The sequence below is a fragment of the Bolinopsis microptera genome, chromosome 4 (genome assembly GCF_026151205.1).
Source record: "Bolinopsis microptera isolate Bmic1 chromosome 4, MBARI_Bmic_1.0, whole genome shotgun sequence".
In the NCBI taxonomy this organism is placed as follows: Eukaryota; Metazoa; Ctenophora; class Tentaculata; order Lobata; family Bolinopsidae; genus Bolinopsis; species Bolinopsis microptera.
The window spans coordinates 10409099-10435410 of NC_087075.1; the positions used below are offsets into that span (position 1 = coordinate 10409099).

The following is a 26312-nucleotide window of genomic DNA, read 5'->3' on the forward strand; positions in this document are numbered from 1 at the left end:
CATATTGGCATTGCCGTCATATTAAGACGCAATGAAACTACCGGACTGCGATGTATGGGGACTTGCCACCCCATGGCAACAATAACATTAAAATATATCGACTCTGTTACATCGTATCCTCAAATTATTTGTTATATATAACAAATATACTATATATAGTAGTGTTGAAAGTATTAAAATCACCTTCGGCCCGGTTTGAACATTATCTCGCTCAGCACTTAACAGCTAAGGTATCATGGTATTTTAGGGGGCCTGTGTTCGACTAATTAAATAAGTCTAATAGATAAGTCGCATTAGTCACCAGCTCCAATCACCAATGTTGAGGGCCCAATTTACAAATTACGCTTGCAATATTCAGACCTAGATAACGGCTAAAAATTAATGGAACAGTCCCGGTCAAGTCTTCTTTACAAATACACAGGGGGCTCGGTGCGTCAAAAGCCCGACAAGTGTGATTCATTAACTTTGAGAGACTAAGATTTAGGGGTCATATGTCTTCTGTACTCTGTAGGGGTCATTCGGATTTGCTGCAATCTTTTTGGATATTATTAATATTACTTGTGCATTATGGAGAACTTTTGAGTTCTGAAGTCTGAAGAACTGCACTGGACAATTTTGTTCTTCACTGGAATAAAAAAAACTTTAAAACAATGGTGTGAAAAACTGGAAACTAACTTTTTTTAAAATACATTAGCACATTCAACTGTGTTGTAATCTAAGATGAGAAGTACGTACCGTACCCGGCTTAAAGTACGTACGGTATGAGGTTTTTATCAGTACGTACCGTACAACCACTTTAAAGTACGAATTTGTTTTGAAAAAAATGGTGTCCGTTTTTTACCTTATTTTTCTATTGTTGTAAAATTGGCAGGTATGTGTATGTATGCAATTTTCAAACCACGATTTTGGTGCCAGTGAATGCTAAAGTCGAATTAAACAATTTTTAAGACAATAAATTAATTTGAATAACTGCAATTATACTCAATAGTAGTACGTACAGTCATGCTATTCTAATGATGGGAATAAGAATGCGGAGACATAAGTTTAGGTGCCCGTCCCGTAGCGCCATTTCAATTGTTCCTGTTATTATTTTGTCACGAAAGTCGGACTACCATCGAAAACACATTTATTGTACTTAATAACCAATTTTATCAGTACGTACGGTAGTCATTTTTAAAAGTACGTACCGTACGAACTTCTCATCATAGGTTGTAACCCAGTATACGCTATATTACCATTTTCAATTCTTTTACCTCAGTTAAGGGATTAATGTTTACACTTCACATATTACGTAAAAAGATTGGAGTTGACTGCACTCCAGGACCATCAGCCAGATCAGATCTGCGGCAGTGGGACCCAAATTTCTGTCAAACCCCGCCAATATTCACAACAGTATACAGTCAACATGAATATTCGGGACTGTGCTGAGTGTGGGGTTAGGTGTTTCTATTTTTGAATCATATTGGCTGATGCTGACGTTGTAGTAGCGAATATTGCGAACATAATTGAAATTCATCGGGAATGGTGTGGGGAACGGGCATTTAACCTACAAATTAGTTTATATAAACTTAAAGTTTTAGATTCCATAAAGTAATAAATTGAGATCAGCGCAGCTTCCAACGTGGCTTTTTTAATCTTTCAATCTTTCAAAATAATTTAGTACACATCGTAATTCTGTAGTTTTACCGACCAATCAATTTATTACAAGTTATCTTTAAAAGCACTTCACAAAGTAACCTGTAACAGTGAAAGTGAAAGTGAAACTATTTCAGGTCCGACGCCTCCTCCTATGGGTGGTGGAGGATGAGGAAGGTAAACAGTCGGCTGGTTCAACTAGCAGTCCTGTTGTCAGGTTCTGTTAGCTACCCAGCGGGCTGTCTGGCTGCATCACGTGATAGGGAGTTCTGCGGAGGGAACAACTTGCGGAGGAGACTTTGGGACAACTTACTTGCCGTGGTAGATTACAATTTAATTACTGAGCTAATCACGATGAAGTTATTATTTACCTAATTAACATACTATAACACTGGGTTACCCGGTTGTGGTATGGCAGGTATTGTGACATCAACCTGTTCGTCATATCCCGGATTAATGGGCCACTCTGTAATTGTATTTACATGGTACTACTGCAGCACGAGTCTTTAACTCGGTTTTATCCAATTAAATAAATATGTTAGATGGGACTTTCCCTTTTGCTTTGAGCAGCCAATCTCAGTTCGTGATGGGGCTATTTATGACACGATTCTTGTAAACCAGATATCTGGCCAAGGATAGTTGATATTGCCTCGTCAAAATACACATGGACAATTTATTTGATTTTTACCAGATAATCTTTAAAACTGACGTTTTTTCACTTGTAGTTATTATAATGCTGTGATTTGATGATTTGATTTCAGTTTAAATTCTTACTTCAAGTTGATGAGAGTTGATTAGAGATAATTTGAGATATAATTTGTAATAAACCCTTAATATTAAAAAATCTAGAAAGCTTTAAAACTCTTGTTAATTTTTTTTCAGGAAAATAAATTCGAATTTAAAACAAAAACACAAGTTATTAAAGGACGGAATAAAAATGTCGAATCCCGCAAGAAGCTTGATAAAAGTTATAAAATAGGTCGAAAATTCGTCTTTTCGAGGTCCAATCAAAATCACAGCGTCACAATCTGGATTATAGCGGCCACCATTGATTTGTCTTCACAATTATGCACCATGTGACCATGACGGGATTTTATCTTCTGGCGAGTCTGGAAACGTTAGGATTTATAATTGTTTTAAACTTTATTCGCTACTAGAATCCTTTTATCTTTAACTCAACTGTCAGTAGCTTACCACCAAAGCTACATCCACTCAATTCACCACTACGAGTGATACACACATAACTCCTAGAGTATTTTCCAACTAAAACTGAGACTGAGGGATTATACGATTACAGAGGTTGACCTCCAACTGTCCAACATCACCACACCAAGATCACACATTATGTCCATTCTTATCAATTGGTGTTGCATCAATCTGCTCTGATAACTGAACCACTGTAGGGTCAGCTGACACATTACCCAGAGTAGTTTTATAATCAATACCACTTCCACTCCCGTGCCCGGAGTCAGTTTTAGATATCTGATCGTGGTTGCCTGTGTCTGAGCGGGAGGTCTTAGTGATTGTGTGTTCCTCTACTTTCGGCAGACTGTTAACTTTAGATAGGGGGGTTTTCTTGTCGCCCGCTTCCTCTGGGGTGGCGGCTACTGTGTGAATGTTGCGAATCTGTTCACACTTGTGTACATAGACCCTGTAAAAATGGGGGTTTACAAGATGTGACCTGTAATATTGGAGGTTTAAAAATTACATGTGACCGGTGGCCGACCATAGGGCCCCTGAGATCCGGGGTACCACGGTGATCGTATCACATTACCGATAGTGGACCTATAAGTATAACTTAATTTTAATCCTGCGTAAAATGCTGTGTAATCCCAATCAGTGACGATTAATTAGTAGAGGGAAGACAGTGACGATAGTATCGAATTCTACAGTATAAGTATCACCCCGATTTACTGCTAACCCCGATTTAGTTCAAACCTCGATTTTGGATGTACCGCGATCATTTCCTTTCCTGTTAGGGCTTAACAGATAACATGTAAACAATCAAAACCCCGATTTATCGCAAACCCTGATTTACCGCGGCTATCTTTCACCTAAACTCCGCGGTAAACTTATGTTACTGTTAACATGATTCCTACCTTCTTCATCTCTGCCTTCTGGTAGAACTAGAAGAGCCAGAGGAAGTCCTATGTTCCTTCTACTCAACTGCTCACTAGCAAGATATAGTAACTGTTATATAGCGCCCATATTTTAACTTTTCAAAGTCAATTAATTTCCATCCATAAGCCATGGATCACATAACCAAATACGATCACCGTAGAATCACGGACCTGAGGAGGCTACTGGTCACAGCCCAAGTTACATCGGGGGGTTTACAAGATGTGCCGTGTAATCAGAGGCAACTTGTTTAACTTGTAAGTGCGGCAAAATTTTTTGAAAAGAACGATCCCGCACTTGCCTTAAATTGTTTAATGTGCTGCAAATTTAACTTTAAGGAGGCTATTAGTGTGGCGAATATAACTTAAATGCAGCCTAATATCTTCTTGTTTATCGGAAGCCTTTGGTTTTTTTTAAGAGCCAGAAAACTAATGCTACTGCTAGGATTGGATAGTGGCGGTGCAGGACGGTCCCAAAAACTATGCATGGTTAGCAATCAATTACTGAATTAGTGCGAAAACAGACGATTAATCGATCTCCTTGCATGCTGTAGTAATCAGTACCAACTGATTGCAATTTCAAATAAACTCGCTCCAATTTTTAACTGAACTCACCCCAATTTTTCTGAACTCTGCACTTTACGATAGTTTGTTGGTTTCTATTATCTATACCTAAAATTGTGCGGGACGTTCCAAATTGTGCGGAAAAGTGCGGAAAACGACTGTTACTGTTAGTAGTAGTACGAATATGTGCGAGAAACGGCTTTAAGTGCGAATATGTGTGGGAAACGGCTAATAGTGCGGTTCTGCACCTGCCGCACGTATAGTTATATTTTGCCTATACATCTGTAATGTTCGGCGCTTTTACTACTATATACTAGAACTGTAGAAGTAGATGTGCCATGTAATTCTAGTGGTTTTACAAGATGTGACATGTGTCGTCTTATTGGAATTCATAATAATGCACGCATCAAAAGCTGGATGAGTTTTTATAACTTAAGACGACATCGCTGTAACCTGTTCCAATTGCTGTAACTCAGTTTGACACAATTTTGGTGACATATTACGGGTTTAAGCAGCAGCGTAAAGAATTCCTCAGAATTCCTTCACTGCAACTACCAGGGTGGTACTCTAACTACCAAAGTTTGTGATTAGTACAGATAAATTTGCTAACTAGGTTGTCTTCCTGCAACTGCTGCTAGTACTATATGTATTAAACTTGTCGACATTCTTATTTCCGCGAGGGGATGTAAGATACAGAAACATAATTAGTGAGCAGCGCTCAGCCATTTAGCTGACTTTGCATTTTAAGTAACGGTAAGCTAAATGGTTATGGACGTTATTGCTGTTAACATGCCTTTTAATTCTATATCGGAGATATGTCTGCTGGTATTGGCTGTATGGACATTCTAACATTTTAGACCTGGTTGTAATTTGACAAGAAACATGCCCTTAATTCTATATCGGAAAGATGTCTGCTGGTATTGGCTATGTGGACATTATAGTATTTTAGACCTTGTTGTACTTGTAATTTGACAAGAAACATGCCTTTTAATTCTATATCGGAAAGATGTCTGCTCCCAAAGCTGGTGACTCTACGGACAAGATTCTTAACTTCTCTCTGCATCTCATTGTTGCACTGGATCTGTACCAGTCCGTCAATAAAACCTGTCGAAGAAAGTGGGTAAATGTTAAAGGCGTGCGTTATGCAAAAAGCTAAATGTTGAATGAAAGATGTAAAATATTTTCTAATTATTTGAGCTGAATATTATTTACACCACGACCCCAATTCATGAAACTTTTTCTTTTTATTTTTTTCCACGTAAAACTTAATAAAAAAGTGAGGAAGCAACCCACCTGCTAGTGTGTGAGACAAATAGAACCACGAGTACAGATAAACTTCACCCGTAGCACTGTTACCTGAAGGATATGTAATTATTTCATGAATATTTAATTAGGTTATTTATAGATAATTTCAAAAAAGTTCCAATCTATAATCAGTTGTATTTAAGACATAAGTGGTAATCCGACTCGACGGTCGTATAAATCACGTTCCCTCGATACTCCAAATTTAAAACTCTAAATCAAACACTGCTTCAGTGCACGCGGATAAGTTTTAAGGGGAGAGGGAGGGTTGGGTTTAAACTTTAAAAGTGGGATTTGTGAGGCCATATATAATTAAAGTTGAGTTCATTATTGTTCTCCGTGCCTATCGAGAAGAAATCTCCGAGAGACTCCTCTTAATTTAGAACTAACACTTAGAAACCGATAGATTGGGAGACGGAAAATTGGAACTGTTAAGTAACGAGAAACGTCAAATTAGCGCTAGTTAAGTCTGCCGCGCTGAGCGCTCCCAATCTCCATCACGGTGAATCCTCTACAGAGTACCCATATTCTTCCACCGTCTCCAATCTGGATGGCTCATAGCAGCCTATTATTCTTAGTGGATCACTACCATAGTGTCACAACTGATCACAACTTATACTTGGCTAACAACGGTTGGATAGAAACTATAACACACAATAGTACTAGTAGTAGTGGCTGATCATTATTGCAGAGGGTGAACATTTTTAAAGACTATACTCCTGTCCCTGATACCATAAAAAATGTAGTGTTGAAAGCCAGATGGACCTTGTTTATTACTAATACTCCCGACTAGTATCTTATCCTGATTTCTTAGTACCGCTCCCTGACAGCAGACAGATGACCCTTAGGAAGCCGTACAACTGTTTATAAATCTGCCACTTTTTCAAGGACTACTTTATTGTGTTGTTTATAAATCAGTTGTTGAGTACTATTTCTATAAATACTGGAGGAAGTAAGTGATCTCATTATTATTATATCAAATGAAGCCAAATCTATGAATAAATCATAATAAATTACTAATAATATGTATATTATGATGACAGACGAATCATAGATAAATTATGATAATTAAGATAAGTCTGTTGTAAGTATCAAATTATTGGCTCGGTGCCAAGACTATAACTTGCACTTTGCAGCGAATCCCATACTACCCATAGCTGCATAGAAAATCTATCAAATCTCACTAAATTTAATGCAAAATGACATGGTGCGAAAATCAAATAAGCTATTAAAATTGATTCATTTGCTGTTATTTATCTAAATATCGTTTATAAACGATATTTAAAATCAGTTAAATTAGATTAATGTACAATTAGTATACATATACTAATCATATTAAATTATTAAATTAATTAATTAATTAAAGTTACCTGACATGGTCCTGAAGACGGTGTTATTTGTCTGGAACATGTAAACAACATTGTAAGCCACTGTAACAAAGTGAGCTACAAAGTACGTAGCACACAGTGTTAAAGTACACTTGATAACACTGAGCTCCTTTTGCATCATCTTCAGTTCTGTAAGGGGGTTAATTGGTTAATTGGTTAATAATGAGCTCATTATCGATTTTCAGGCATTGATTGGTTACCTTGATCATGGAATGATATAAAGAATTGCTTAATAGTGGGATTACTTTATTGTAGGAAATAGCTGCTGGTTTTCCGATCATGGGATGGTAAGATATTGGCTGGCCTGCTACTGTTGCAGATAGTTGGTTACTATATTAGTATAATATGTATATATCTTACTGTTGCAGATAGTTGGTTACTATTGGTTACTATATAGTATATATCTTACTGTTGCAGATAGTTGGTTACTATTGGTATACTATAAATCTTACTGTTGCAGATAGTTGGTAACTATTGGTTACTATATATCTTACTGTTGCAGATAGTTGGTTACTATTGGTATACTATAAATCTTATTGTTGCAGATAGTTTGTTACTATTGGTATACTATAAATCTTACTGTTGCAGATAGTTGGTTACTATTGGTTACTATATATCTTACTGTTGCAGATAGTTGGTTACTATTGGTATACTATAAATCTTATTGTTGCAGATAGTTGGTAACTATTGGTTACTATATATCTTACTGTTGCAGATAGTTGGTTACTATTGGTTACTATATATCTTACTGTTGCAGATAGTTGGTTACTATTGGTTACTATATATCTTACTGTTGCAGATAGTTGGTTACTATTGGTATACTATAAATCATACTGTTGCAGATAGTTGGTTTCAATTGGTTACTACTGGTTACTATTGGTTACTATTGGTTACTATATATCTTATTATCTTACTGTTCAAAACAACTCTCACCTGACTCTGAAGCTCTTCTGCTCTTAGTAGATTTTGTAGCAAAAGCTGCCCTCGCATTGGCGACAGTCTGAAAAACATATCAAGTTAGGTATGCAATGCTAATTTTAACCTTGCACAGTTCGAGTGAACTGTAACCGTTAAGGTATGCAATATTTCTGGATCACTCTAAATTTCTGACTGGGTTCCTTCAAATTCTTTGCAGCTGATACCAAAAATGCATCCCAAATTCCAGGTACTACAAATTCTTGAACTCTGTGTGTCACTAGACATTACTAGCCGACTTTAATTTTCAATAATTTAACTTCCAAGGCTTCATATCCCTGAACCGTTCTGAAATAGTCCCGGTATTATCATCACTTCAATAATTGTTAACCGAATATGACAGTCTTTGCACAAGTTTAGTCAAAACCTGGTTTAGCTAAGACAAGTACTGATTGTAAGACAAAGAATTAAGCAAATAAAACTATCAGCAGCAGGGAAGATCTCATCGCCTCTTAAACTGGATGTTCGGTTACTGCAAGGCTATTGGAATGTTGCAGGAAGAAATACTTTTACTACTTCTTTTGAAGTTTGCACGAAAGTATTAAATACTGTCAACTGCAACGTTTTTGACCACGCACATATTCTGAAGAAATAAAATTAAGCTGTGGAAGTATCACAAATTACAAGAAAATAAGAACGCGATTTAGAGCAAGTAAAGGTATATCAAGCAAAGGTATAGTATCAACGTCTTCTAAATCAAGAAACAATATTTACGCTAGAAAAGAGACTTTTTAATGTTTGTTTTGAATAGTTTGTGGAAAAGGAGCCTACACGAATCAACCTCTTATTCTTGGCATTGTAAATCATATTCATACCAATCATTTTATTCGCATAATGAAAAATCTGAGAATCATAAAACGAGTGCTTTGGAGTGGAATGCTCTCAATTAGGTCCACTGAATCAAATGAAAAAATTGTATCCCATAACATCCTGCATTTTATTAAGATATTTATTGTATAGATTAAGGTATATTCTTGAGGAATAGGAAATCACCAATCTTTACCACCGGTTCTGTTATAAAACTTAAATTAATATTTTGTAAAGTCTTTGACTTCATAGAAAAATCTGCTGAGAAAATCTTCTACATCGGTACTGATTGTCCTATTCCTCAATTCCCATTTAAGTATGCAGAGATCAAGATTTGATTTTCAGTACAGTCACCTCATTTTTGTTTAAAAATCTAACAACTTCATGTTTGTAGAGAAAAAACAGAGGAAGGGCTGAAATCAATCGATGAGGTTGAAAACCAACAATGGTGCCCGCTGATATCTGGCAGCAGTTCAACTGTTGATATCTGGCAGCAGTTCAACTGTTGATATCTGACACTCAGTTCAAATGGAGATGGGAACTTTTGCATTTGTTATACTTATATCCACTTCATTTGCGATATAATGGAATTTTACAAATAGAATTAAACGATTGGTAGTATGTACTCAAATGCACTCAAGTACACCAGAATGCGCTTTAGGGAGCAAGAGAGACGACTGCACTGGGCTGAGTGCTTATCAGAATAATAATCTCCTCAATTCAGAGATCGCATGAATTTGAGAGTGTACCTGGAAGAACGACACTCCTTTACTTCGTGAACCGTTAAGTGTTTTACCAGATTTAGGACTATTATTATTACTCGGGTCCTGTCCAGGGAGTGGGAGTTTTTAATTGGTTTTAAATGAGGACCTTAATTGGTTTTTAATTGGTTTTAAATGAGGACCTTAATTGGTTTTTAGTCACCAGTACCTTAGTCACCACCTTTTATGAAAAACAAATTGAACTACCGTGGACTCTAGTTCTAGGCAATTAAACTAATAATCCTTCATCCTTGCTATCATTGCATTTGATATAATAATAACCACCCTATAATTGCAATGAATTTGGTTCCAATTTTTGCAAATAGGTGAATTATTTAGTATTTTATAAGTTTTACCTCCATTCTAGACGTAGTTCTCTCTACAGTTTTTCTGTTTTGTCTGAAGAGTTTCCCGATTACGATCATACCTCCGACCACAATTACAAAATATGCGATATTCCCGGGTAGCACGAACAGACATCTGAAACATTTGAAAAATTTGAAAATTTTCTGAGAATTTATTGAAGTCTCAAGTCATTATCTTGAATGTTTGAACTTATATGAATGTGCGTATTTTATTATCATCATATGAATAGATTTAGCTTGGAAAATATTTCCGGGTTAATTTTGTTCGATTAATGGATACATTTCGTACGTGGTGCAATTGTTTTGACATATCTTATTTGCATATTACTTTAGCATACATTTGGTCAAATCTGATGTGTTGAGTACGGCTGGAATCATTGACTAATCGCGCTAAAACAAAGAAGAAGAAATTAGAATACATTTCAATAATTCCAGCATTCTAATTTCGCGCGGCTCAGAAGACTATACTTACAAACTGTATATTCGCGTTTTGTACTTGTCGCCACCCAGCACATTTATTACAAAGTAATCGCAACTCCCGGATACTTGGGAAAAACACATCCACTTCCCAAATAAAAACGGGAACAGACCTAATGGGAAAGGACATTTTATTTCCTTGGGAATTTTTATCTGGCCACTTTGGTGTGTTTAACCGATTGTTATTTATTGGTTCTAAACGTTAAATGTTTATCATTGGTAAATCAATGCTCCAATATAACCGGCCGCCCTGGTAATTAACATGGAAATCAAACTTGTTTCTAATGTTCAGGGAAGTCAACCAGCTAATATAAGTCATTATAAGGTTATCTTAGTGTTTATTGTGTAATTACCGACTCCGGCTCCGAATATCCAAGACATGGCACTCAGTCCGATGGGAATTAGTTTATACGTCGTATTTATCTTCTGATAGCTGAAAATAGAAAGTTTAATACTCCTAGAAACTCACAAATAGTAGGAGTTATAAGTTGCAGTAAAAACCTTGGAGTAAAAACAATCTCGTTGTTTTATAGGTGTGATGATTATTGATGGCTTAATTTTGTTTAATTCGGCTAGTCGAGAGAGCGTGATCGCAAGTGTTCTGTATTTATTACAACTGACTGTCTCATAAAATATTCGCACTTTATTTGCCTGATCCTTAGTCATTAGTCAAGTATGCTGCATATTAATTATTAATATGTCCTAAGTATAAGTATATCTTACGTATATATATTAGGTGAGATGAATACACGTTAAATTTATAAGTCTTGACTCGCAAACAAGTAAATTATAGTAATATATGATATATTAAGTATTTGTTAAATTTATAAGTCTTGACACAAACATTAACAAATACTATGCAACCTTTAGATTTTTAGCCAACTTCTACGAAAGCAGTAATTATACAAAAAGAAACGTTCGAATTGTTAGGAAGATATAAGTATTTGTTAAATTTGTAAGGCTTGAATTAATAAAGTTAAACTAAGTAAACAAACTTAGTGATTAAGTAAGTAACTACGTACTTGTAGGGTGAGAGAACAGCAAAAACTCTGAGTGCGGTTGCGATGGCGAGCAGCAGGGGTGCTGCAATGTAAATTATATCCAGGAGAATCCCGTACACCTGAGAGGGGTATGTTATTTAATAAAACAATTATTTTATTATTTAATAAAACAAGATATTGCCGGTGTAATTAAAAAATATCAAATGATATTTTTAGATATGAGTTTATCTACTCTATCAAAGTTTGTGTTTTAGGCCTGCATTTCGGTTCGAATTAAATGGAATTCTTATTTTTCTGATTTGAGAGTGGATAAAATAGTTCGGAAAAATATTGACAAAGATGAAACATATTGCAATTTACATGCGATTTAAAACTTGGACAAAAATACTTCGTGGCGAATGATTTTAAGTAATCACCATGAACAAATATCACAGTGAAATATGACTAGAAAGTATGATATAATTTTACTTATATCTAATTTCATATTTTAATAATTTTACCTGACAGAGGATGATGTTGCCAGCTTTACTGTCCCTATAAGTACTTACTGTTCTGTCAGATAGCAGATTACTACAAAACACTATCCCAACTATCCCTGAAAGTAAAGAATATTTTATCTTAAATTTGTGATTGTTAATTAATTAATTAATAATTTGTGAATTTTATGTTATCTCATCGTCGTTGGAGACTAAAAATGTATAACAAGATAGGTTGTTAGTATTGTTATGTAAAATTAAAGCAAAGCTCTTCGTCCTCGTATCCTGATAGTGATACCAAAAGAAAAATGTCCATTACACATTCCATAATATTCCTGGTGCTGTGGTTATAGGTATAACGGTACAGCCACAAACATGAACTATTAAGCCATCTGTCAACAAACACAGCCCGCTTGAGCGTACGTGCTGGCTGGTTCAGACTTATTTCTCTGACAGTCCCCTTTTTAATTCCAATTTTAAGTTTTAACTCTGGCAATTCTTCTTACAGACCCCAAAACATTACATAAGCAGCCTTTCAACACGAAGTAAGTTGAAAGCCATACAACGTTTACTTAATGACATATAAATAACCAATTATATCAAATTGAATCCACCTGATATAAAAGCAACTTGAACGAACTTATTAAATGTCAATAACGAATTAAGTTCAATTTACCTGATATGAAATCGTTGAAAGCAACTTGAACGAGTATGAGGGACGTACCCTGTAGACTACGTTTACTGGTGAAAAAAGCGTAGATAACGAATGCGTTGACGAACAGAGTAGCTATTGATAACATCATGAATACCACTCCTGAAAATTAGAATTTGTGGATATATAGTCGTAGTGATTTGCTAGTTGTAAATTATATGATAGGTTTAAAATAGCAGATTTGATAGCGAGATTGACTGATAAGACAACATTAATCGTTAGAGTTAGACTCAACCAAAGCACCAGTTCACGTTTTACTTTTTTTAATGAGTCTTTTAGTCAACTTTAAGTATGTAATAAAACATATAAATTTCTAAGGAAATACCATCGAATCTCCAAATTCACATCTAGTGTGTGTCTTACCTACAGTGAGGTCCGCATGTCTGATCCAGTAAACCTCACGGGGTTTATCATACCCACACGAGAACTCCGTCGAGTTCATGAAATGCTGAAATAATAAAGTAGGTAATAAAACAGAAATAATAAAGTAGCGTTTTAATACTTTCAACACTATATATATAAAAGTAAATATAATTATATAAATTGTTAGTAATATATAGATCTATACATTTTATGTATCTATACTAAAAATAATCTGAGGACGTAAAAATGGTTTTTTAGAAGGGTGATCACATTTTGTTTTGAAAGTGGAATCTATGTCTATTCAAATACAGTTTGATAGTTTCTCTTCTCGCATATGGTAGAGGCGAAGCAGTAAGTTATTACAAGTTAAAGTAAAGCTGTAAAGAAGTTAGTAACGGTAAACTTGAAGTAGTAAATAATGGAATATAATGGTAAATATAGGTGGATCAGTAAGTTAATAATGATGCAGTATCATAGATGCTGGTGTGGCGCGGACCAGTGCAACAACACCAACACAAAACTAACTATCCGCGCTGAGTAGTACTGACTTTTGTTAAGGCACTTGACGTGGTGAGAAATGAAACCAGACGAAGTGGGAATTACAATCTGACAAGTATCTGAGAAGTTTTGAGAAGGGAGGTATTCGGAGGTAGGCTGCAGGAGGCGACAGGTGCCAATGAGGTGACAGTCGAAACCCTTTCTTTACTTCTTTAAAAAGGCTTCCTAATTTCTTATTAATATTACCACAACAGTTAAAAGAAATAAAGATACAGAAGGTTTTGTGTTGGCGAATATAATTCTATGCTGACTCAATGCTTCAGAATACAATTTTCAAACAATAATGGATAATAGGTGCTAAAAACTAAGCCAATCACTTTGTGCAACTACGATTAGCAATACCCGATAATAAACATATTTGCTATCATTAATTAAAATGAACCACGTGGTTTACAACCGACAAAAAGGTCCATCACTCAACACTCGGTTAGTAGCTGTTAACGAGGCATCATGTCTTTTCTCTTCACTGGTCTTTTACCCCTTGCCAGCTGCATGCGGTCAATTCTTTATCTTAAGACAAATCACCACACCTAAGAATGATGTGCTGCGATGCTGCATAGTCATGTTAAACTTATAACTTGGTCCACCAGAGCTACGATTTTAGGAAATACGTCTTGTGAATAACGAATCAGTCAATGACTTATTGTTGTCGGCTGAATATGTACACTAAACATACTAAAAACATGACTGAATATTTAGAACTATGAGCTATTAATATGCTGCAAAGCTACTCATGATGCGTCTTTAGACGTTTCATAAATTAACGATTTAATAAAGTATTAATGCGAAATAATATTGGAGATACTAGGTAAGCTGATGCTAATCATACATTGATGGAGCTACACGAATCTCTCGCAAAATCTGAATCTATGGTTCTTGAACGTGATCCTCCATATCATTGTTACCCGAACCCCAACTACTCTTACTGTAACCTCTAACTATAACTACACAAACCCTAGCAAAAAGCTAGACTCTAAGTCTAACCAATAACGTAGAGGGGGGGGGGGGGGGATGTAGACATTAGACGTCGTTAGGTACCTAACGACGCATTGTCCAGGACTAGTTTTTGTCTAGCGTCTGATAAACTTACATTTTACTTTAGAAACAGTACATTTGCCTACATTCACTGCTCCTGTAACGACAATCATATCTGACCATACTGACTTATATCTATATCTACAAATGTTCTGATTCGTACGTTACGTGTGAAAGAGTGAAAGAGTGAAAGAGTGAAAGCGTGACATTTCTTTTTTTCTTCGTAGGGGGCAGTGGTCATGTGCAGGATCACTGTAAGATAGAGCATTGGAGCCCTTTGCTTAATAGACCGGTAAAATTGTATAGGTGGAAAAAGAGTTAAACTTTGTTTGTGTGACCTGTAAACAGCCAATACTTTTTCTCAATCAGAAGTACTAACTTGATCCCAAACCTAGTAATATAAATTCATATCACCGAACCTGCAAGTATTTACGGAAGGGTAAGAGCTTCGCCAAAATTTCAATCAACCGATGAAAAACGTATACGTTAAACCACTAATGCTATTTCTCATGCTGAAAAACCACAAAAAAACAAGCTTTTAGCTGAGCATGCGCCCGCAAGAAACATATCTTAATAAACACCGCTTAAATATCAACTGTACAGTGTACACTACCACACAGCGCATGAAACTCGGCAACATTTTGAGGCTATAATGTTTCATCTTCTTTTGGACACTGCGGAGAAAGAAACATGTTTTCAGCCGGTAATTGACAGGTGAGAGCCGCAACTCACGAGCCAGACTCGTAACACTAGCTAGACCTGAACTACTTGGTAGAGCCAGACCTGTTACAAAAGCAGGGCAGTATTAGAGTACTGTCATGGTTATTTCGGAGTATTTTAGGGTATTTAAAAGTACTATTTCAGAGTTCCGGTACCTTGCCATTGTGTTGGAATATTAGACCAGACTATTATTGATTTACACCCTGTCACTGGCTCGAATCTTGGCCAAATAGTCCGAGTTGGTTACCAGATAATTACTAGCCTTATATAATAGGCAATATAATTATATAAGAACATAAATAAACTGAACAGTGGTCAGAACCGTAATTATTTTATAACTGTTTTATAACGTCGTTGGTTGCCAATTTAAGGTTGAGTAATAAACGATCACGTTAGACTGGTAGACTCGGCAATTGGTTATCACTTTAGAAGCAATTTGTGTCAGCTTACTGTTATTATAGGAGGTCTCAATATTTATTTAGACCGGATTATTATAAAATAGACTAATAGCTGACGTCACTCCTAGGAACCGTGAAATTAGAAGTTACCCAGACTTTGTCTGTGGACCAGTATCAATTTGTTGAACATTTATTAATTTTAAGTTTAGTTGATAATACAGGGTCGATTTTTTTATCTCCTTATTCTGTTAACTTCTGTAAACGTTGCATCGGCTGTTTGGATTATCGCAAAAATTTCAGTAACAAGTCTGAACTGGTTTTTGGAGATTTAAAACCGATTATTTTTGAAAAGATTTATTACCCTGGCATTTCCTATAGGAAATGCCAGGGTAATAAATCTTTTCAAAAACTATCGAATCTCTTTGAGGATGTCTTAGTCTATTGTCTTACTCTTTGATATTATTAACTGGATATGTCGACCATGTATCTTTATGAGGAAAAAAATTGCAATGAACAATGAACAGTTCATATAAATTGATGCCGTGAGATTTCTTTGTACTATTCTAATTTTAGAGATCAAACACAATTTATCGGCGAATCCGATGTTTAGCAAACATGTTTAAACACGTACTAATTGTTACTCAGTACAGGCACGAATGTTTAAAATCCTTTGAGTTACGCGACAAATCGTAGCGTTTAGAATAAATAGAAAACTTTAACTTTAATGTTATAATTTTAACATTTACCTGACATTAAATTTTAAACTAGATAAGTACCTGTTTAATTTTCAAATTTAAAAATTAAAGACAATACGTCGTTATTTAAACTATCGCCGTTTCTCGTGAAGCTCATGGTTACATCATCACTTCAACTTTAAAACAACTTGGGAAATCCCCCTGAAAAACTCGTCTAGTTAAAAAGATATCAGTTTTAGACAATAACAGAAACCAACTTTAATTAAGAAATGTCTAAAAGGTAAAAGCATGACACGAACCCAGCTCTTCTAGAGAATATGCTATCGTTATGAATCATAACGATATATATATAATAAATCATAACGATAATATGATAAATTATGGAATTATGTGAGTCTCAAGATGTCGTTATACCTTAAAAACTTGGGTTGAAATATATTGAAAACAGTAAATAACTTAATTGGTTAATGACGGAATCGGTTAATCAGTAATTACACATAAATTGAATAAAATATTAAATACGCACGTAATTGTGCCGGATAAGTCCTGTTAAACGTTGGACAAGTAGTAAATAAATAAATAAACAGTAAATCAAGAGCAACGGGTATTAAGTGCGGTAAATGAAAGTAAGGAAAATAAATAATTAGTTTCCCATGACTAAAATTAACCTGTCATGACTATTGACTAGTATGACTATAGGATTTAGCTAGGAAGCAAGGAAATACAACACGGGTAATTCAGCTGGTGAGTCAGCTACACGGAAACGATGTGGCATCCCACTTAACCTTTACATTCCTGCGGGCACTCCACCAATCTGCTGACAGATAAGTTAGCTAATTAAAATAGTTTGGATTGTGGATGATCGGTTACTTTCGGTTTGATGTTATAGGTGAGAGGAATGTGGAATGAAGGCATGTTTGAAACTGAACAGTTGGGAGTTGACAGCCAACTTTAGTTGAGAGTTGACAGCCGCTGCTGTCAACATCCAGCAGGTATAATAAGGAGTAGGGTGTGTGGAGAGAGTGGACTGCTGCTGCTATGCATAGTGGGCTGTACAGCATACAGACACCATGGTAAGTAAATAATCGTGACGGGCAGGCACATACCGCCACCGTGTCACTAGCGCAATTTTATATATTTTACTTTTATATTTTATTGAAGTCTGCACTAGTCACTGGTGCTATTTCATTGGAGTCTGGGGGATTATGAAAATATTGTGCTGTGTTTGGGTATATTATGTAGAAAATAAGCAAAGAAAATGTCGTATGATGCAGGGTATTATTATAAATAGCATCTTTGATCCTTATTACACAACTAAAGGGAAGCTTTGATGTCTGTTCAAATAGATTTTAGGAACACCCTGTACTATCAGTATTACTATTAACTTATCATTTATCCATTTGATGGTCTGCGGAACAAGGATCAGCACGTGACAATAATACCTCCCACGGTAATTTAGCAAACATAAGACAAATAATGAGATATGGATACTGAGTAATGAGTACTCGTCTTATTGATACAGTTAGTATACTCAATACTAATCCTGATACTCGGCCATTAGCGTTATTGACTGTCATTGACAGCCGGACAGCGCATGCATTGCATCGTTTGCTTGAAAAGTTAAAATTATGATATATAATAGTTAAGTTGCTGTCAAGTAATACTTAAGTTGCTGTCAAGTAATACATGTAATTATGGTAATCATCAGTGATTAGCGGTGATAATGTTACGCTATTTTGCGAGGAAAATAATAACGTTGTATATTACACTATTCACAAAACCTTGTATTATATAAATATGTAATTATAATTGTAACATTATATAAATGTTATATAATGATAATCAAGGTAATTATATTTATCATGTGTTGGTTATTGTCCACAATATAAAGCATTAGGATGTGCATCATATTGGGTATGTAGCCGTCGCGTCGTAAAACCTTACCCATCAAGAAAACTGACGAAAAATTATAGGTTAACAGATCGTATAGTAGAATATGTTGTATTGTAGAATATGTTATGTTGACATAATTGTAATATAATCTGTGATGTAGTGGGTAATATAATGTTGGTTATTATTCACTATACGGTAAGTTATTGTTCAAATTATAAATCTTTACAATTTAGCCTTCACAAAGCCCTAATTTCACTACAAAACGATCGACTAGTCCGATTAATGAGGCTACAATGCTATACGGCGCGGAAGACATTTCTGTCGAATTTATAGTTTGAACAAATGACCCGAATTAAATTCAAATTATTACATAATAAAATTAAGAATTGAATATTAGAAGAACTAGACACAATACCATTCGCTAGGCACTAAGACTAAGTACATACAAATCACACAAAGAATAACTTAGTACCACCTAGCGTACCAACTGGGTATAACTTAGTACCACCTAGATACCATCTGGGTATAACTTAGTACCACCTAGATATCATCTGGGTATAACTTAGTACCACCTAGGTACCAGCTGAGTATAACTTAGTACCACCTAGGTACCAGCTGAGTATAACTTGGTACCACCTAGGTACCAGCTGGGTATAACTTAGTACCACCTAGGTTCCAACTTGGTATAACTTAGTACCACCTAGGACCTAGGTACCAGCTGGGTATAACTTAGTACCACCTAGGTTCCAACTGGGCATAACTTTGTACCACCTAAGTACCAACTGGGTATAACTTAGTACCACGTAGGTACCATCTGGGTATAACTTAGTACCACCTAAGTACCAACTGGGCATAACTTTGTTCCACCTAAGTACCAACTGGCGGTACTGCAGCGGAACGTGACGAATAAACGCGGCTAATCACTAATCAGCACATTTCCATTATTAAAGCACAAAGCACTGATCTGCACTCTTGAAATTTGTCTGTCAGTACAGGTTTCTCTTACAATGTACACACGTTAAAAGATGTGACAGTACGGGGGGGTTCATATTATGAAGGAGTCAAGGGTTCATATTATAGTATTATGAAGGAGTCAAGAAAGTAGTGTATTCTCCTCAATTTGTACATGGTCTACTCTAATAGCCATGTGTGTTGTTATTAGTGTTGTAGACGTGCATACTGCTATAAAGCCTAATCAGGTATATGGGAACTCAGAAATTTGGTATAAAATATTTCTTTGTGTTTGAGAAGAGTTAAAAAGGGATGTTTGATAGCATGATAACATGGATACTGGATAGTAAGATGATCTAAGGAAGTAGTCATGTGATACGAAACAGAGTGATAGAACGAAAGTAAGAATGATAGAGAGCATTAGAATAATTGTTGAAATACCAATAACCCTGGATACTTGAACAGTAACCCTGGATCACTTTCATCTAGTTCTACAAAGTTGCGTTCTCTCTAAATATTCATTGCCTTTCCCAGTGGCGTAACGAAGGGCCCTGCTGACCCCGCTGTGCAGGGGGGCGCCGTCTTAGGGGGGCGCCAAATCGTCGTTTGAATGTGGGACAATTTCGAATTTTCCTTTGTGTCTGGGTTCAGCCATCCACGCAATTAATAAACTGTTCAATATTAATGAACCATAATGAAGACTTTTGATTATAGCTTTATAGGCCCGTCCCTCGGTTTACCATGGAAATTATTGGTTGGACTTGGAGTTTGGACAGAATTGCTGTGTTATGGCCATATATAGTTTGCATACTGTGAGAATAAAAGAATCAAATAAATAACCAATTATGAAATGAAATAAGTAGTGAAAATAATATATTTATATGCTATTTTCACTAATTGGTTAAGTATTTGATTCTTTTATTCTCTATAATTTATAAATTTAAACCGATTTAATAATAATTCCCGTATTAAGTATAGCTGCTTTTAAACTCACCTCAATACCGCTTATCCTCTCCATATCCTCCCAATCTTGTATCACGTGGTATTAATAACCTATTGTCTACTGGCCAAATGATATCAAGTATCTAGTACTAGGAGTAAATAAACGCTAGAACCAAGCACAAAACAGAATCAAGTAGAAGCTGCACCACGTTGAAGCTAGTAAAATTAGTATTACTTATTTAGTATCCAACGACTAGAACGAAGCAAACAAGGGTCGAGAAGAAATGCAGTGCACTTTAACAGGGAGCTATCAGAAGAGTAAACCGTTTAGTGGACCATTACTGAGAAAACCAGTCCCTAGCGAGCAGAAATACTAAGGAACAAGTAAAAAGCGAGCATAAAACCAGTCATTAGCTTGAATAAAACCAGTATATACTTATATAACAACCATTCACTAGCCTTTATGCACAGTGCACACTCGAAAGAAGCAGCTCGACCTCAAATGATGTCTTTACTAATTCGTAAGGTCAAGATGAATCCTAAAACACGATGAGACAATGACTATTCATGACTATTCATGACTAATCATGCGCAAGGCATGACTCTCAAGAAATGCTTAAACTCCAAGATATATCTTAAAACAAGACACCATTGCTTGATCTCTATTTATTCTTAAGAGGTATTTCTAGACAGAGGAAATTAGAGATGCGTAAGAGACCACCAAATTGAGGACAATTGCCGAAATTTAAGTGTAACACGGTTGTAGCGTAACAAAGGTCCACAGTGATAATTATTTGATAAAATTGACAAATTGTAATTACTTCCCGAGGGAACATGGGATGGGCAGCAACCACGGCGTCCACGGGGTGAGTTATACGATTGTTTACCATACGTAATTTCTGTGTGATTAGTCTCTTTGTTTACGCGTTTTACTATTCTCGTACGTGTTAACAAGAACAAATTTACAACTAAAGCATTTGTGTTCTGCGTCTGTTGTAGACCCTCAATTTATAACATGAAAATCTGCTGCTGAAGCTGTAGTAACCTTAGCTTAGGAAATACCTTTAGCTTAGGACAATCTAATGACAACCTCATCTTAGGACAAAAATACAGACCAGTTATACTTATACTCATAGATATGTTGTTGTAGAACCCTAGGCAACTCTAGGCAACTGTGGGCCAAAGAAACATATAAATTACATTTTAAAGTTTCATATAAAAAAGTGTCAGAAACGTTAAATAATGATTAAGAAGTGAGTGTAAGAGCAAGTCTACGTGAACCTAGTTAATAATTCCATACGAGAAGTGAAGGATGTTTTGAAGTGTGGCAGCAAATATGATTCAACTTGAAGTGCAGATATAGTGACCATATTAGAAACCATAAAATGCCTAAATTAGAAAGATCTGTCCATTCCTTCACTATTCATTATCCAATCAAGATGCTGCCCCTCAAACTCCAAACACTACACAATTAATTACGATATAATGCATTTGCAATCATTTTACAATCCATAGGCATAGAAACACTAAGCCATTGAAGCGATGAAACTCGGACAAAATCAATAATTCAATTGAATCATTTGATCGTGGAGGCTCAACTGGAGCTAAATTTATTAATTACCTCGCTCAAAAGTACTTACCATTTCTTGTCAAAAGACCTTGCTCGAATTTGTCTCGCGATAAAACGAAATTATGTATTCTGACAATGAAACCAACATATATAGTGCATATTGCTTTTTCAATCATGTGACAGTCTCGGATTAACCATAAGTGCGTTATCCTTGCTGAACAACAGATTGCACGTGCAAAAATAACAGATTGCACGTGCAAAAACAACAGGTTGTACGTGCATTATTCTCATTTCACCAGGTACTCATGGCGATATATTATTCCTTAAACTGCGACTCGGAGAAGCCTATGTCATAGTTATTGAATCAACGATGGATACAAAGGGATAGTGATCTTAAGACCAGCTCTCACACATGAACACAAAAGAAGGCAATATCTTATCTACTTTAGCAGACTGTAGACAGTGGAGGTATGGACCAGGGTCATTAGTTGTCTGATTGTGGGAAAAATGATTGTTGTGAAAACCGGTGTTATCAATCATAAAAGACCATTGTTTTTATAAATTGAATTGATTTATTGACCTCCATATTATTGGGAAATTGTTGCATTTGGTCCATGTGAACTGCCGAGTGCCAAGTGCAAGGACTATTGACATCAAACCAAGACAAAAGTTGGAGAAGAGACAACTATAGCATCATCCATGAAATATGGTCCTATTCATTCGAGAAAAAAAGGAATTAACATCGCCAAGAAAATGTCAACCGATAAGTTTTTTGTAGCTCATGACCAAGAGAAAGACAAAGAAGACTTCATCGCAAAACACTGAACATACTATAGTGAAGACCCTTAATCTAAACTAGGCATTGAAAACACACGAAGAAATCACAGCTGACGAATGCTCTTAACCCAGCTGACGAATGCTCTTAACCCAGCTACTGAACTATGGTATACTGCTTTGTTGACATAGACTGGTGATATGGTGCGAGGTAGGTTAAGTGTTGACATGGACTAATAATTTTAGTCGAAATAGCCTAAACAGGTTTTAAAATAAGCTTTTACAGCGTCAGCTAGCATTGATATAAAATATAAACTGACATTTTTCAGACATTAAAAACTTAGTTTTTCTTTTAGTAGGCGAGACAAATTCGATTTAGTTCAGCGACCTCGTGATATCTGGAAAGATAGTGCGAGGTTTAAACCGTGTCAGGACCAGGGTCTGACAGTGGTACCTGGCACGACCACTGTAAGTGAGTGTCACCACTTAGAGCAAATCTGTTGAAAGTAACTGTCAAGTTATTTCATATGTTCAACACGCGTTTAGATGGAAGTTAGAGTCTATCTAAGTAAACTATAGGTAAAAATATAATATTAATCATAAGCTAAAATGTACTAATCTTTGTATTCTAAATGGGGAAAAAGAAGAAACATTGTCAGTCAGTCGAGAAAATTGTCAGTCAGGCTATATGGCAGCTTTGTAGATGTTGTGACTATGCTAGTAGTGGTCCCAGGCTTGCGACTGGAATTGCGGTGAGTCTATGGAACACAATTGTTGTTAAGAATTCGGTCTGCACTCTGCTAACTATGAAGCGCAATTGTATGTCTTGACAAAATAAAACGTTTTCTGACAAGTCTCAAACCAACAAAAAGCATTTTAGTGTCAATATATAATATATAGCATACCCCTACAATGATGCCCCTTATAGTCAGAGTTATTTAAACTATCGGGCACGATCCACCGCAAAGTTGTTTTTAATGGCAGTGTTTGAGCAGATATTTGTAGGTTTATAACCTACCAAGACGCGCGCCGATCGTTGGACTGATCGTCGACGGTCTTGCTCATGTTTAATTAACAATGTAATAGTATTACTAATACTATTAGTAATATGCCATCGTGGAGAGGTAGTACGTACTGCTTTTCTGTTTATACGTGAAAAACCTGAGCATGCAACATGCAATCCGAAAGTCTTCATTTTCATATATTTAATAATAATAATTAATTATGCATAACGTTAACTTGTAAACCCTAGAAGTAGACGTTTATCCAGTATCTTTATGAATCGTATACTTCATTCTGAGCTTTGTGTCACTAGGCCATTAGGAAAGCTGGGATTGGCCGTAAAATTTTATAAGAATAAATGTCTTTTGTAACATTCATTCCTCAAAATTGAAATACGACAAAGAAGTAATTTATGAATAAAGTTTGCTCTAACCAGGGCCCTCTCGCTTGCAGTAGCGCGCGACCGCCGAAGGCGGCACAGGTTTCTATTTTTCTACTTGTGAAACAAGCGCAGTACGCTTACACACATTACCTGGGGACCTCAGGCTATCATTTTCATAAACATATAGAGATTAGGCGGAATGACAGGCTGAGCGCGGCCCAGTAAGTACACACATGGCTATGTGAAGAATAAAGTTAACGTTGGCAAAAATTGGCTACATCTTGGTTAATATTAGAAATCAGTAGATAAGACAGAGGTATAGAATTGCTCGCTTCTATTGGAAGCTATATAAGCAACACATCCTCTTTATCTGATCTTTATCCACCACATGCACAAGGAAGATCAAAGCGACTCACTTTATCACATATAGCTAAGATACCAAAATAAATAACCAAATAAGTAATAACCAAATAAATAAAACAGAGGATACCCCCATTTAATTAGTATAATAAATCACACAATGGGACCTGCAATATGAATAACATTAATAACAATAACATTAATAATAATAATAATAACATTAATAATAATATTAATAACATTACCATCACAGTAAGTAGTGGGAATACTATCAAACACCCGAACTAAGTAAACCATGCCACTAATAAAATTGTACCCCATTGTTGGGTAAAGGTACTACCAACTTCAGGTGGGGGTTATCAAGTTATTATACCGTAATGGTACTTGCCACCGCTGTCTTTGTAACGACACTATTCTAGACACCTTGAGGTTCGTTACACGTGGTTTGAGGTTTGTAACACGTGGTTTGAGGTACTTACCACGTGGTTTGGAGTGAGTGACACGTGGTTTGGAGTGAGTGACACGTGGTTTGAGGTTTGTAACACGTGGTTTGAGGTTTGTAACACGTGGTTTGAGGTACTTACCACGTGGTTTGGAGTGAGTGACACGTGGTTTGGAGTGAGTGACGGCGTGACGCGTGAGCTTGTTTGAGGAGTATATCGTATGTGCTTTCAATACTGTTAGATTTGCACGAGTTGATTGTTTAATACCGTTAAATGTGCACGTGTTGCTTGTTGGATGGTCACGTGAGAGTTGTTAAAGGAACGTGTGATGAAGAGGTCTGTACTTAGTTAACAATCCTCATAGACGTACGATAACCGATTATCTGGTACTGATACAGGTCCCCTTTGACGATTCAGCCATGGTAATAGCACCTGTGATTAGATTTGATAAATATCTAGTGTGGTGGACACGTGTGTACAGACCGGGGTGGAAGTTTCGTGGTCATCTTGTGTAGCTGTAGATAACAACTTGTTGTTGTTGTGTACATAAATCAGTACACAAATGGGTACAAAAAGCTTTGTGTAAGCATAATAGCCGTCGCATGATTGCTTTAACAGGTACATGTAATATGACATGTATATATACGTGCATTTAGTTAATATTTCATGACATGTCAGTACATTAACAGAACTATGGAACTGTTACTGTGGAATCAAAAAATTTATCATAAATTTAGTCAAAATTGTTGTAAACCAAATTTATTGAGACTAAACTTTTCAAAAGCAGACCAAAATTTCAGTAGAGCATATATAAAATGAATATTATTGAGCTTACATTGCTTATAATAAATATAATTACTAATTACAACACTAAAAATCTATTACATTTATTGAGAATTATGTAATGTAACGTGATGGAAATATTTTAAACGGGCATATCCTGTCAAAACCCAGGATGCACTCCATGAAGAATTCGTTGTAACTTTGTTTGAAAAGCATTAATATTAATAATGACATCACCGTTCGTACTGCCGAACTACTTTGACTATTATACAAAATAAAAAATATACATGTGTAATCCACTGATTCTATGTTTTCACATTCTCTTACTTCCTTTTCCCATCAGGCATTATTTGCATCTAGTTTAACTCATTGAAGTAGAACTAGAATTTAGCCTTTAAAATCGCTGTTATATGTTATAATAAACCGTTAAATATCGCTAACTGTACACAGCTGTTCCTACTGCATGAAATAAGAAATTTGATGTTATGTTATGTATAACTTATGGATGTAATGTTGGCTCATCGTTAGAATGTTCCCAGATTTTATTTCTTTATTGCAACAAATCATTTAATCAACATGCCTGACGTTAAACTTTAAAGTGTGAATAGATATGCGAAACCGAAAAATTACTAGCTGAATAATGGAAAAATCAGATAAATGAAATGGAACATGGTCTCGAAAAGTCAAAAAATGTGATTAAAATTGTTGTAGACTAAAAATTTGCGAAATTGGTGACTAAAAAATTATGGTAACCAAAATTTTTGTAACCAAATTTATTGTAAACAAAATTTATTGGCCTTAAGGTAGCAAATAAAATGTTTTTCCGTATGTAAAAAAAGCAATGACAGCTCAATTGGTTGGAC

At 35.7% G+C, this 26312-nt stretch overlaps 2 protein-coding genes across 6 annotated transcripts in view; one reads left to right on the forward strand and one right to left on the reverse strand.

Moving 5' to 3' along the window:
- LOC134813950 (selenoprotein K-like) overlaps positions 1-2496 on the forward strand; it is a 30335-nt gene extending 27839 nt beyond the window's left edge. The window contains exon 7 of the mRNA XM_063821898.1: positions 1773-2496. Coding sequence (XP_063677968.1) covers positions 1773-1807 — 35 coding nt within the window. The 3' untranslated portion in view covers positions 1808-2496. The remainder of the gene's footprint in view (positions 1-1772) is intronic.
- LOC134813948 (uncharacterized) overlaps positions 2416-26312 on the reverse strand; it is a 45316-nt gene continuing 21419 nt past the window's right edge. Inside the window, exons 1-14 of one of the 5 annotated variants that reach the window (XM_063821895.1) lie at positions 20188-20258; positions 12944-13028; positions 12545-12682; positions 11893-11987; positions 11414-11511; positions 10745-10824; positions 10387-10504; positions 9906-10029; positions 9538-9615; positions 7940-8006; positions 6989-7135; positions 5610-5672; positions 5301-5420; positions 2416-3286 (exon numbers count right to left, since the gene is read on the reverse strand). In XM_063821895.1, coding sequence (XP_063677965.1) covers positions 3240-3286; positions 5301-5420; positions 5610-5672; positions 6989-7135; positions 7940-8006; positions 9538-9615; positions 9906-10029; positions 10387-10504; positions 10745-10824; positions 11414-11511; positions 11893-11987; positions 12545-12682; positions 12944-13028; positions 20188-20211 — 1284 coding nt within the window. In that variant the 5' untranslated portion in view covers positions 20212-20258 and the 3' untranslated portion in view covers positions 2416-3239. Of the gene's footprint in view, positions 3287-5300; positions 5421-5609; positions 5673-6988; positions 7136-7939; positions 8007-9537; positions 9616-9905; positions 10030-10386; positions 10505-10744; positions 10825-11413; positions 11512-11892; positions 11988-12544; positions 12683-12943; positions 13033-20187; positions 22657-26312 lie in introns of those variants that run through there. The other 4 variants (XM_063821893.1, XM_063821896.1, XM_063821894.1 and 1 more) reach the window with 4 other exon arrangements.